The sequence below is a fragment of the Chelonia mydas genome, chromosome 2 (genome assembly GCF_015237465.2).
Source record: "Chelonia mydas isolate rCheMyd1 chromosome 2, rCheMyd1.pri.v2, whole genome shotgun sequence".
Lineage (NCBI taxonomy): Eukaryota > Metazoa > Chordata > Testudines > Cheloniidae > Chelonia > Chelonia mydas.
In genome coordinates, this window is record NC_057850.1 from 155,717,023 (window position 1) to 155,731,148 (window position 14,126).

The following is a 14,126-nucleotide window of genomic DNA, read 5'->3' on the forward strand; positions in this document are numbered from 1 at the left end:
AATAAGATTTTAATTACATTTATAGTCCTCAGTCTCTCAAAACCTAAAGGAAAAAGAGCCAGCAATTTCATGACACAAGAAATCCCTTTTCACTGGTACAGCTTATTTAAAAAAAAAAAAGAAAAGAAAAAAGAAAAAACTTGAATTGACTGGTTTTTTTTGGTTTTTTTAATTATTAAACTTTCAAACACATGAACAGACTGACAAGCTTTAATAAAAGCTTTGGTTTCTTCTCAATAGAGTTTAGATGTCAAACTTATTGTTCCATTTAAAAACTTTCAAGCACTATGCTGAACGAAGTTCTTATAACTTACAGATATTTTAAGAAAACACCATTTTCTAGGAGGTAAAAGCCACAATAAAATGTAATTGGGAAGCAACTGTGGATAGCTTCCCACAATCCCAGGAAAGCTTGATTCGATTTGCATTTGCCACAAACCTCCCTTCAGCTTAAATGACTGCAAAAGATCTCTCACTTTTAGATTTCATTTGGTGGATTGGGACTATTTCTTGTTTATAACATTTGACAGTTTTCTTTATTACAAAAATTGTAACACAGAAGCAAATGCAGGAGCTGAATAGCATACTAAAGAAGCTCTGCAGTTAGGACACTTGGGACATGTAGAATGAAAAAAGTAAAGTATATGTTACAACATACATTACCAGGAGTAAGACTGAGCCCAGTAAACACAGACTAGTTAGAGTTCTTTCAAGAAAATATAATTTCTCCTGAACTATTACATTTTAAAAATAAAAGCATAAGGAGTCATCTTAGTGATTAAAAATTATTCAATTAATAAATTAGGACTGAATATTTGATAACACTTATGTATGGTTCTGTGAACAAAAAACAACTTTCATTGTTCTAGTCTAATCAAGGACTTAGAGGGTAAATTCCGTAATAAAACTGTTTACATCTATCATTTTACATATTGCAGTTCTTTTAAGGAAACAAGGTACAGGAAGAAAAGGAGGATCACAAATTGTTGATGGAATGTCAATGTCAAAACAGTTCTCAGAGGGGATATCAAATAGTGGATTGCAACCAAGGAAGGAGAAGAGAGAGAACACTAATTCTAATATCGTAGTCCATCTGCCCACTAAAAAGCTTAATGTAGGATAGCAGTAGAGAGATAAGGAAAGAGAAAGCAGAAGCTTATTGATTCTTAGGACTGGCTAGAAAACAAAAAAATCAATGTCATGAAAATCTGAGGTTTTGACATATGTTTAGTTCCAATGCAGAATGAAAATGAGACCTGTGTTGAAATTTTTCATCAAGAGAGCAAGCCACCTCACAGTAGCCAATAGCCAGGTGACTAGGCCATTTACCTGGAATGTGGGAGTCTCTCTCTCCCCTCCTCCCCCGCTTTCCTCCTGGACCTAAGAAACCTTCCCAACAAATGTTTGGTCAAAACCAATATTTTAATTTTTTAAAAAAAGATGTTAATTTTTTCAACCAGTTCTCTTGATTATACCCTTCCTGAAATCAGCAACCAATTAGTCTCCAGTAGCAACTGCTATATACGTCTTACCAAATTCCTATGAGAGCACATGGACCCATGGACCTTGAGCTAGTGTCCAAACTTAACCTCTTCCATGATTTTAGCTTAACTAGTAATTCAATTACAATAAGACAACGTGACACACAGGCCCTTTCCTACCTTAGCAGGTTTTTAGGCTGTCCTTCTGTCCTAGCTCCCTTTTCACTCTAGCAAGACAGACACTCCCACCCATTTCCTGTCCCGTTGGGAGCTAACTGTCCCCCTGCCAACAGGACTCAGCAGTAACTGCAGAGAGTCTTAATGCAGAGTTTTAGCATGAGATCCTAGGGTAGTTTAGGTTACATCTACATCACAAAAAAATCCCCCAAACTAACAAAAAAACCAAAACGGCAATGAGTCTCAGAACCTGGATCAATTGACATGGGCTTGTGCTAGGAGGCTAAAAATATCAGTGTAGACGTTCCCTCTCAGGCTGGAGTCCCGGTTCTGAAACCCAGTGAGGGAGTGGCTCTCAGAGCCTGAGCTCCAGCCCAAGCTATTTTTAGCCCTGTAGCATGGGCCTGAGTTAGTTGATCTGAGCTCTGAGACTCAATACTGCAGTGGATTTTTTGCACTTTAACCGTACCCTAAGAAGTAGATTCCATCATTCCTGCACAGGAACAAACTCTGCAACACCCATAAGATCCCCAAAACATCCTCCACCATCCCAAAATCAATTGTGACATATGAAGCATTTCATTCTTAAAGCAATTTACAGAAAAACAAAAACCCTTGAGTTCCACATCATATACGAATTCTTCTGACTGACAAGTAACACAAGCTTCAAAAGAGCTTGCCAAAGGTGCACCACATCAGGGGTGAATAACCCAACCAGATACCCACAAGATACTTGTAAGAGGACAATAAAAGGAACTTCACATCCATTTTTATATTTTCTAATCTTAGATTCCCTCCCAATAACACAAGCTTTCTTTACGTAGAGTCTTTTTGTACATTCACCAAATATTGTAACCTCCCCTCCCGCACCTTGTGAAGTCACAAAGGAAAGTAGGCCTTAAGCCAGGCTTCTCTTCTCCGAGTAGCATGGAGACTGTACTCAGCAAAACTGTACTCTACTTCAGGAGACCTAAATTTTCCAGCATAATGAGTAAGTTGGTAAGTGAACAGAAATAGACACCAGGCAAATTCTAGTTTAGAAGAGAACAGAGTCACACAAGCATCTGTTGTGAACTACTTTGCTGCCTTTATACAATCAAATGCCACTTTGAGGTCTGTTTTCTGATAATATCTCCAGGATATGCTCCTTTAATAAGATGTAAGGCTTGAGTAGCAATAAAGTGCACCTCAATGTTTTTGGTTGAGTTTGAAGAACTGCCACATATCCTGAAAACAGCTAGACAGTCCTGTTTTTGAATATGTTTTGCATCCTGATCGCCTCTTTTGCAGGACATAAAATAAAAGATAGCTGTGAAAAGACTGGCTTTTCCATTGCATCAGAACTAGTGAAGTATTTGTACCAGTTTCAAGAGCGCAGGTGAGAGAGAATCAAGGGATTTTGTAAGAAAGCACCCACCATAAAATATTTAGCATGTCAATTAAAAAAAAAATTGCGGATATGTTCAGATTGTGAATCAGAGCATTTACAGCTATAAAGACAATGGATCTAGACAGCTCCCAAACTGGGACCTTTTAAAAAATGTTGTAGTTCCTAGCTGTTGTACACTATATAAAAATAGTGGCTACTTCAAATTCTGTTCTTTTTTATGCAATACAGTACACTATTTTGGGGATTGAGAACAATTTTGAATTAAAAAAAACAACTGGTAAATCCCAAGTTGATTTGATATGGCAGAAATATGAAAAAGCCAACTCCTTTTGTGAATATATAGTTATTAAACTTATGGCTAAAGCTTATGTTATGCAGTGATAAAGGACACTGTAGTCACTTGACATTGTGTAACCTGGATCTATGCAGGCCAGACTTACCTGGAGGAGGGGAGAATTGGGTCATGGCTCACTACCAAGTGCAAATCAATGCACCACTGCCCTCCTTTTTAAAGAGTGGATGGGAGGAGTATGGGTAAAGGGGACAGAAAGGCAGGCAGATGTGGGTGCAGCAAATTAAGTTTATAGGAGAGTATCACTTTGTCTTCCCACTTCAACCCAGGCTCCCCATCAGGATGTTTAATTTACCGGAGGGTAGTTAATTTACAATTGAGAGCTAAACTAACAGTTTATCTTGATTTATTCAGTCCAGAACTATCAACTGAAGACACACCTTGGTAGACTCAGAACATTTCTAACTCTATCTTTAAAAGATGAGCTAAATTTGGAGCCTGAACATTCTGAGTGTCTAGACATCTAATTGTTTTCACCCCATCCCAGTTTGGCAATTTTTAGTTTATTGTGCTGTGAAGACACTATGCAACTCACTTCAGTTAGAAGCAGCTATGGTTATACATATTGAAGCTGTTACCTATTGTTAGAAACCTACATATTTGAAAATTGAGGATATTACTGTTCGGCATGAGCAGTGATATAAACTGTATGACTACCATGCAGTGTATTAATTACTGTGCTAGTCTCTACAGGGACTTTCAGAGAGATGTCTGAGGACCTGGTCCCTCTTCTGTCCTTTCTCCCCCTTCCAAAACTATGTTAACTTTTCCCCATGGTTTCACTTTCTTAAAGACAGGGAAACTGAGTAAGCGGTTTCCCCAACTGCTCAGTAGTGCCAGAGATATGTGATTAGCACCCTGATCGCTCCATAGTCAGCAGTGTCATAAGTAGACAATCACTATCAAGGCGGGAAATCTAAACAATTTATCTAACTTGAAGTTGTCCCACATTGAAAGATTTATCCCTCAGGACTGCAGATATTTTTTAAGTGATGGCATTTAAACAAAACTCAGAGTTTTACATAGTTCATGCATCAGGAAGGTGTGCATGTGGGAGCTTGGGGAATTCTCTGCATAATATTTTCTCTCTCTGATGAAAATTGGTGAAATATGATGCACATATGAGAGACCAAACATTCCCCCCCCACCCCCCATTAATATGAAGGCATAGATACATAGGATTTGCCATGGAAAGAAACCAATAATTCAGCTAGTTTGGGATCCTGTCTCTGGCCTATAATGCCTCAAAGGAAGATTTAAAAAGATCCACAAAATGTTTCCCATCCATTGTACAATACTATGGCAAGTGGGGACAAAATTTCTTCCTGAATGCAGCTGACAGTTTATGCCCTGGAGCAAGAGCATAGAAAGCCTTTGTAAAAATTTTCATAGCAATGTAACTACAGATATTTGGTCTTTTTGCCAATTCTTATCCATTATTCAGAAAAACTATTTATTTTTATCTGTTCTAAATTTCTGTTTAACAGAATGTTTCCTTTTTATTATGGGACAACAGAAATGGGAGTGACTAACTGGTCTCCACTATATTATTAGCTTATAATTTTGTCACCATTTTAAAAAAACTCTGTTCTTTATATTCAGTTTATTATTAGTTTTTCCTTATAATTGTCCAATAATTCTCTATCTCCAGAGAACAAAGAGAGAGCCACTCCTGCAGATAATTTAGCACCTGTAACTATACATGGAATGTAATCACTAAATGAATAACCCAATGGACAAGTCTCTGCTTTGCTTGCTTCTTAATACAAACCATTACATTCAAAACCCTGTTAAACTACAAAATTAAATTTTCTATTAACTTCCGTACCCCAACATTAGCATGTTTGTATAATGTCTATCACTTTTCTGAAGCAAAAACTGAAGTGCTATCCAGTGCAAGCTTTTAACACGTACTGAAGTGTGTAAAAGAGCAGTTCAGATGTATAAAGCTGCAGTATCTAGATAAATATTCACGTTATTCCTAATTGAGTCTTGTTTACCTTGACCATTTTAAACAGCTAATTTGATTCTAACATGACCATTTTTATGAGCGTCACATTTTAAGTGAGCTATCTTGCTAATGTGTGAAGTGTTTGAATCGAATTTTCTATACATTATCACTGTCGTATCTCCTCTTACACTTCTCTTTCAAAATCAAATAATCCTAGTACAGTATTATCTCCTTCTGACAGAAACATCCAATCATTCTCCTTGTCCTTTTCTGAGTCTCTTGTATTTTTGTTACACATCATGAAACGAAGTGCAGCAGTTGCTAGATCCTGCATAGATTTTTAAAAGATGTTGCACGCCCATTAGCTAAAGTAAATTATTTTAAACCTTATGCTGGGAGAAGAAAGAGGGTGAAAAATCTGACACCAATTTACTGAGATCCATAGTAAAATCAATACACATGTGCTATGATGTAGAAAGAAGGGTGGGAGCACATCTGTGTTTACTCTGAATCTCAAATCAAATCACATGGGGGGGTAGCATTTCTCTGGGATTGGCATAGGTTGATTTGGAATACACATACTTTCGTGATTACAGATACTCTAAATCCTTCAATATGTGACAAACGTCAAGCAAATCAATGTTTAGACCTCCCAGCCTTAATAGTCGCCCTTTTAAAATGACTAGTTTTAAAAATTATTCTTTTTTTATAAAGCTGAATTAAAACATGTATATTATAATCTTGGCCAGATGATATTATGAATATTACTGAGAAGTGTTTGTTAATTGTGTGTTATAAACATAATCTTCCTTTCACCAAGGATGTGGAGGGATGCTGGTTCTTTAAGAGATTGGATGGATTATACATCTACAAATATCTAAGAACAGTCCTGGTTCTCATTTCTGGACCCTAGGAAATAAAGCTAGTCTTTGGGAGAGCAATAAAAGAACTTGCTGGTATTTAATACTCATATTTAATATTTAGCTGTTCGCTGTCTGCTTTGTTGCAACACCTAACTTTGCAAGGCGTTCCAGGGCCTTGCCTCGGCTACGATTTAAAGGTGTGATGATAGAGTATGTCAGCTAGCTCAATCTAACTAATATTGTCTAAAACTCTAGCTAAAACAAGGTAATTTATGCTAAACTGGTTGAGTTAAAGCCCTGTGAAAGCCTAGGCTTTACTTCAAAAGGTCCTTGAGGCTTTTGGTATTAATGAGGTGATGCATCTCCTCCATACTTCCTTCCTTGTGGACAGATGTGAATGTGATTGAATTTGAGAGAGGGAAGTTGAATTCCTCATCCCAGCAGCCCGTAGCAGTAACTAGCTAACCAACATCCCCAATATTGCCACTACATCCAGTAAGACAGATATTTAAATTGACTTAAGTAGATTTGAGTTAACATCCCATGGGAACACTTCACATCTTCCAGAAGGTATTGCTTCAGGCTGCCTGCAGATTTAGGGCTTGTCTACACTTAAAACAAAACAGTGGCAAAGCTGCAGCTGCGCCATTGTAGTGCTTCAGTGTAGACACTGCCTGCAATGATGGGAGGGTAATTCCACTGGCATAGATTCCATTGGAACTTTTCCGAGAGACGGTAGCTAGGTCAGCAGAAGAATTCTTCTGTCGACGATCTACACAGGAGCTTGGGTCAGCTTAACTATGTAGATCGGGGTGTGGATTTTTCACACCGGAGTGACGTAGCTGGGTTGACCTATCTTACTGGCGTAGACTAGGCCTGAGATAGATATTGCTTCATCAGTTATCTTAACAACCTTAAGAGCTACAGAAAATGAAAGTTTATGCTCTAGAGCAGTGGTTCTTAACCTGGGGTGCATGCACCCCCTGGGGGGTGCGAGATGCCCTTTCTGGGGGTGCGAGATATGCCAGATGTTTTTAGAAGGTAAATCATCAAACAGAAATTAAGCACAGGCAGGTAAGTACAACTACTTTGTTTAATCAAACCCATGTATTTATTAACATTATACATTTAACGATTACTGTTATATACAAACAGGTTTAAAGAACTGACTTACTTCAACAATTTTTGATAAGGGGTGCGAGAACATATTTTGATTTGTTATAAGGGGTGCGAGAACATATTTTGAGAACCAAAAGGGTGTAGGCTACAGTAAAGGTTAAGAACCACTGCTCTAGAGCATAATGATATCACCGTTTTTTTTTTTAAATCAACAACTACATAACTATATACACACTCACATGATCATATTATTTCTGGTTCCCTAATCACTATCATTGCAATGGGTTCTTCGAAACATGCTTTGTTGTTTTTTATTTTAAATTTCCAAGTATAGAGGAGAACTGTTATTTTTATCACAACAAATCTTATATAAGACAATGTTACAGTAATTAGAATAAGTTTGGAGACTTTAACTTTTTTGAGCTCATTTAATTTAAATGAGTGATTAATTTTTAGTTGCCTAGTGGGAACTCATTACAATGCAGAATGCTGTAAGGGGTACTCAACCAGAACATGATAGCTATGGCACTCACTACTTCTGTGTTAAGGATAGTTAAACTTTTCCTCAATAATCTTATTTTTAAGGGAATTAAAGTCAGCTTGAACATGAAATTTTTTAAAACAAAATTACATTAAAATTTATTTGATAGTTTCCTATTTATAGTGAGGGTATTTTTATGGCTTTGAGAAAATAGCATTTTTTTTATTATCATATTTGGTAAATGTATTAGGGCCCAATTCTGTTCCATTGAAGTCAGAGGGACAGCGGTCACAGTGGAGCAGGCTCTCAGTACATAATGGTAATTCATATATATGTATTTTTAAAGGCCCGGATATTGAGGTTTAGAAAATATGACTGTCTATTAGATACCTAATTTGATGATCATCTTAGTTCAGTCATGCTTTAACATGAACAATATTTTGTGTTTATCTTGGGGTTTAATCTCTTTGATTGTTTGGGTAAGGCAACCCTTTAGTAAGAGAATGATATTGTCATTTTGACTTGTATATGTTTTAATACTATTGTACGACTCCTAGTTACTTTTGTTATAGGCACTTGACATATTAAGTAAAATAAAGTGTTTATTACATGACTAATTATATAAAAACAAGGAGGTTCCAATTAACTACATTCACTGTTTGAGACAGACATCATATCAAGTCACTTATGTAACTAATTCTTAAATGCCATTGAAACACTGGAGAAAACAGTTTACAAAATGAAGATTAAAATAAACTGTATCAAGACTTACTACAACATTAAAAATAGAAAGAGAAACTACATATGCTGATGCATAGAGGGAAAAAAGTGCAGGAAAGCTCTGCCATGAAATTTTATGAAGGGTTTTCTATGTATCCAAAGCATAGGACAAACTGTGGTATGATTTTCAAAGCGAAGCATTTATTTAAAACTCACCTTATTGTATGTATGTTACTATGCCTGGAGCAGCCTTTCAAACTAATGGTACACCACAACCCTTCCATATGATAATATTTAGCACTTAAATAGCACTTTCCATCTTCTGTCAATCATCTGCAAATGTCTTCTGACAAACCTACAGATGATAATGTTTTCCCTATCCCTCGGTTACCTGCACTGTCACATTTTGTCTTTTAGCTAGTTAGCTCTTCAGGGCAGGCATTCTGTTTCGTTTTCTGATTAGCAAATACGTCCTGCTGTACAATGCAGCATATAGTTTTGTGTATAATAGACTTAGAAGTCTATCCCCCAGACATAGGTGCCTAAGTCCCACTTTTAGGTGCAACTGTGATCCAAAAAACTCCTGTTCAGCAGCCGCCCAACCCTGCAGGTGACTAAACTTACTCAGCACCTAAGCCTTTTCAGTAAAAGTGCCCTAGTCACCGATGTTTCTGCTTCTGAGCATATACACTGCTGCCTCACACTGGATGTTCAGAGGCTTGCCTCCCACTTAATCCCCAGCGCAACTCCACCTAATCCACTAGGCATACTCAAAGGCTGCCTAACTCCACACAAGATGGCCAACGATGGGAGGAGGCCCTCCCTTATAACCTTTAGCCCAGTGGTTAGAGTACTCACCTGAGATGTGGGAGACCCCAGTTCAAATCCCCTGCTCTACCTGATGAGGAGGGATTTGAACATTGATCTACCATCTCTCAGGTTAAGGAGACCTCCTCCTATAGGCTCTTTTGTATGCAGTTAGGCAGGCACCTAAGCTGCTCAGAGCACACTAGGGCTCCCATTGGTTCTGATGGAGCTGAAAGAACGCGAGCAACAGTGGAAATCCTTTTAGCAAAAAAACCAAACAACAACAAAATCCTTTTGTAGACAACCCCTAAATGAATGGGTGTTATATCAATCAATCAATAATAAAAGCAATGGTTTTCTACTGATTTCCATCTCTACTTCATATGCACATTAATCCTCAATATTGAAAATACTGAACTCCAGCAAGATTGAAGTATTTTTCAATGGAACAACAGTATGGGAGGAATAATCGTGTAAGACTAATAACAGTGATGTAATCAAACTGCAATCATGCTCTCCTGTAAATTCATTTTAAATTCTGCATTTGGTAAATACAGGCATTATTTCCAAAAGAGCTGTGTCTCTTATTGCAGACATGACTGAAAAGTATTATGTGCTGTGGCCTTCCAAAACAAACATGACTCAATACCTTTTACAAACAGTGAACAATATTTTGTTGTTCATGTTTGTGAGACATAGATGAATTAAAGGTAAGTTCTCAATGTATACACTAGGTCATGTGTTGGGTAAATATAATCCAAGTCCAGTACAGAGCTGCACTGATACGTAGCAAGAAACCCAGTCCTTCTTCCAGGATGCACAAGAGCACACAAATCTTCCCATTAACCAATTATTGTACCAGGCAAAGGTGATAAAAAAATTTATAAACAAAACTTTATTTGCTCTCACTGCTTTCCTTACTCCCTTTTTTTGTTTGAAATCTATATTTCAACCATACCAACATTTTTCCCAGTTCAAGTACTGTAGTAGCTACTACTCTAAAGCATGCAAAGGGAAAATAAGGCTTGTGGGGTTAAACAGTTTTTGTTTAACTTCATGGAGACTGACCCACAGATGTGGGGAAAAGTGCAGACTAAGCACTAAATATGAAATACACCTACAGTGAAAAGGCCAAGCACAAGGTCCTGTGCATCAATAATTATTTATACAATTCCAAAAAGTGTGCTGGGTGCTTTAAAAAGATATAAGAAGGCACTTCCTTACCCTAAGAGCTTGCAATCTAAAGGCCCAATCTTGCATACATTTACATAAGTGTGTAACGTATGTATTATTGACTATAATTTGCTGATTTAAACTGGGGAATGTTAACTCTATTTTTCTCCATCTGTTCCATAGTGTCTATTTCTTTACAAGAAAAAACATTCCATATTGAGACATATGACTAATGATATGCTTAGCATGCAAAGTTTTAAAAAATAAGGTCAAAAGAGGTTAACTTGGAAAGTGAATGGTATGAAGAGTACTAAGCATTGTCACAAAATTTGTTTTAAAATTGGATTGTATAAAAGATGTATCTACCTATCAGACTGTTGGACAGGTGAATCTCATTCAGTTAAGTTTTAAAAAAGTCCCACAATTACCAGCTAGTACAGAAAGGTTTACAATGTTTGTGGATGAACTAGTCGCTGACTGACTGAGCTACTTAATCAGAGGGATACTCATGAAGTAGAGTTAGAGCTGGTTGATGACTGGCTGCATTATGATTAGATTAGAGACTGGATTTATTAAGTGTTTCATCTTGTCAGAAATCAGTTTATGCATGAATACGTTGGTAGCTGTGTAACTAAAAATTGTAGGAATTTATGGGGTACGGGTAGAAAAAGTAATTGCTGAAGAACATGCCAAATGATGAGCGTTTCTAACTCTAAAAATATACAGACCAACTTCATTTCTATGTTTCTGTTTCAAAAGCCCTGCATCAGGGTGTCTCTTCTTCTGCCTAAGGTACAGAGAATATGGCATTCTCCACAGCTAGTCAACACCGTGTGTCTGTCTGATGGCCAGAGAACCAGTACACTGACAGCAGATTTTCTTCATTCCAGGGGGTTAAGTATGCTTTTGGTTGAGCCTAAGCTTCTGAGTTGTGACTTTTTGGAACAGACCCTGCACCACTGAAGTCAATAGCATACTTTTATATATAGTACTTCATACACTGTGTAGAGAAATTACTTCATCCACCAGTGCAATGCAGCCACCTCAAGGGAGGAATGCAAAAGCTGTTTAGTACAAAATACTACAACCCAATTTAGGGCAGGAAATTAAGGATTCTTTCACTTTACTAGCAGCTGTCTATTGACACAGAATATATCTCAAACATAAAGATAGATCTTCTTATAAACAAGTCATATAAAATATACACTTCGCCCTTACCATCCTTGAACATCCAGACTGCTAGCCACAACAGCCCTTGAAAATGGTTGTCAAATGTGATAATGGTTGGCAACCATTTTTAACATTATTTTAGCTAGCAGCCAGTGTTACAAACAACAGTGGGCCAAAAACCTCACTGCTTATTGATAATACCACAGAAGGGGAAAGGAAAATCTGTAAATGCCACAAGCTGAACTCATGGGAGTTGCAGAGATGCTGTCCAGCTGAGGGAGGGCTAATTGTCATACAGAGAAGAACAAGGATGGTGATCTTCAATTTACAGGGTCAGAGGATTTGCTGGGAATTCCAGAGCTATCCCCACTGATCTCCCCAAGGCTTTTGTGAAAATAAGCAACCTTACTGGCAGCATTGCTCACTTAGAAGCTGTAATACCACTAGAGCTAATCAAAAAACTGTGGAAGTAGATACTTTTCTATGAAAAATAAGGACCGACTTTTGTCACGGAAACTTTTTCTGTTTTTGGACTAGTTCTAGCTACTGTTATGCCTCCTGAAAAGGGAACAGAAATCATTGAGGATCTACACTATACACACACAAAGCCTACAGAGACTCAACTTTTCAACATTCACATGTAAAGACATGCATGCTCCATTGGTCCCAATCCTCATTTGGTAGGCATAGATAGCTCAAGAGATGCATGACACTATACCACACTATGTAATAACTCTGCAGTGAAGACACCTAACTCCTCTTGTGCTAGTTTACACTAGCACAAGAAGTGCTAGTGGTGGAACTCAAGGAAGGGCCAATTATATGAATTATATTGGGCTGAACACAAGTCCTTGAGCATAGTACAGGATTCTGGGTTTGCAGCAATCATGCCTAAAATCTAACTTCTCCAAAGCAGGGTCTGACTGGGTGTTCTAACACATTTACAACACCTTTTAGTGACCTAGATACATATAAAGTGGTTTTAAACATGCCTTTATTGCACCTGTGTGAGGCTACATCCCTTAAGCTATGGCTACAATACACAGTTAACCCAGGTGATTAGGATCTGGCTTAGCCTAGCTCAGGTGTGAGCATTTCCATTGCAAAACCCCATTTGCACTACTTTGTCCTCCGTTTCTGCTCTCACCCATGTGTATTGGGGGACATATCCCTTGATTTTTTGTGCTGAGATGCTCTAGGATTGTATGACAACAGGTCTCAAAGTGCTTGACAAAGGAGCCCAGTGTCATTATCCCCATTTCACAAATGGGGAAACTGAGGCACAAAGGTACCACGGTTACCCAGGAGGCTGGTGGCAGAGGCAGGAATAGAACCTAGCTCTAGAGTCCTGATCCAGTGCTCTGCCTGCTAGGCCACGCTGCCTCACGCCGGCTTATGGAGGGGTCCAGGGAACCAGTGGGTGAGAGCGCCCCGCCTAGGGCACGTGGCGGTGGGAGATGCAGGCTCGGGCAGGGGAAAACGCTCAGGCTTCGGGGGGGCGCTATGACCCCCGCACATGCGCACTCCCCCCGTTCCCCTCCCCACACATGCGCACTCCTCCCTCGCCAGTGCTCACCACCCGCACTCACTGCTAGCTGAGGGCCGTTCACCGTCGCCGGCACCTTCTTCTTCTTGCTGGGGCCGCTGCCGTTGCCCGGGCTCGCCGGACGCTTCTTGCTGCGGGCCGCTCCCGGGGCGGCGGGGGCGAGAGCCGCTGCCCCTGGCACCAGACTGGCCATTCCCCCCTCCTCCACTAGGCCGGATCCGGCTGCCCGCCCCTCCCCGCGGGGGCGCGCGCGCAGTGCGGCCGGCTGCCTGCGGACTGATTACGCTCCTTGGCCGCGGCGCCAGGGCCCAGTTCCGCTGCTGCGCATGCGCGGCTTGCTCCGACCCTTCCCGCGGGTCGATGGGGGCTGGGCAGGCGGGAGTAGCGCGTGCGTCTGGAATTCTGGGCGCCTCCTTCCTTCAGATCCGAGGTGCCTGGGGCGGCAGCTCCCCCCTCGGGGCGCCCAGGTGTTCATTAGAGAGGCGGCCTGGGCGGGGGACGGGACCAGAGGCCTGGGGGAGGAAATGCAAGGCCCCGGGAGCCCTTCGGCATGGGCCTGGTGGCCTCAGGGCAGGGCTGCACTGAGCGGAGAGGCTACTTTGTGGACAGGAGAGCGTCCCCCATCAGTGTAGTTAACCCACCTCCACCAGCAGCAGCTCCGTCTGTGGGAGGAGCCCTTCCCTCAACATAGTGCTGACCTCACCTGGGGTTAAGTTGGTATAACTGTCTCAGTCAGAGGTATGGCTCTTTTACACCCCCAGTGACCTAATTATAGTGATGTACATTTAGACCTGGCCTCAGTATTTCGCTCCTAGTCCAGGAGGATGGTTTTTCGGGGTAGGAGGTATCCACAAAATATGCCCAGTCCCGTGTTCACCTATCAGAAGCAAATACTG

At 39.9% G+C, this 14,126-nt stretch overlaps 1 protein-coding gene across 5 annotated transcripts in view; it reads right to left on the bottom strand.

Moving 5' to 3' along the window:
• INO80C (INO80 complex subunit C) overlaps nt 1-13,541 on the bottom strand; it is a 39,275-nt gene extending 25,734 nt beyond the window's left edge. Inside the window, exon 1 of one of the 5 annotated variants that reach the window (XM_027821376.3) lies at nt 13,274-13,541. In XM_027821376.3, coding sequence (XP_027677177.1) covers nt 13,274-13,423 — 150 coding nt within the window. In that variant the 5' untranslated portion in view covers nt 13,424-13,541. Of the gene's footprint in view, nt 1-11,885; nt 12,012-13,260 lie in introns of those variants that run through there. The other 4 variants (XM_037889918.2, XM_043540423.1, XM_043540425.1 and 1 more) reach the window with 4 other exon arrangements.
• Nucleotides 13,542-14,126: the final 585 nt, after the last annotated feature.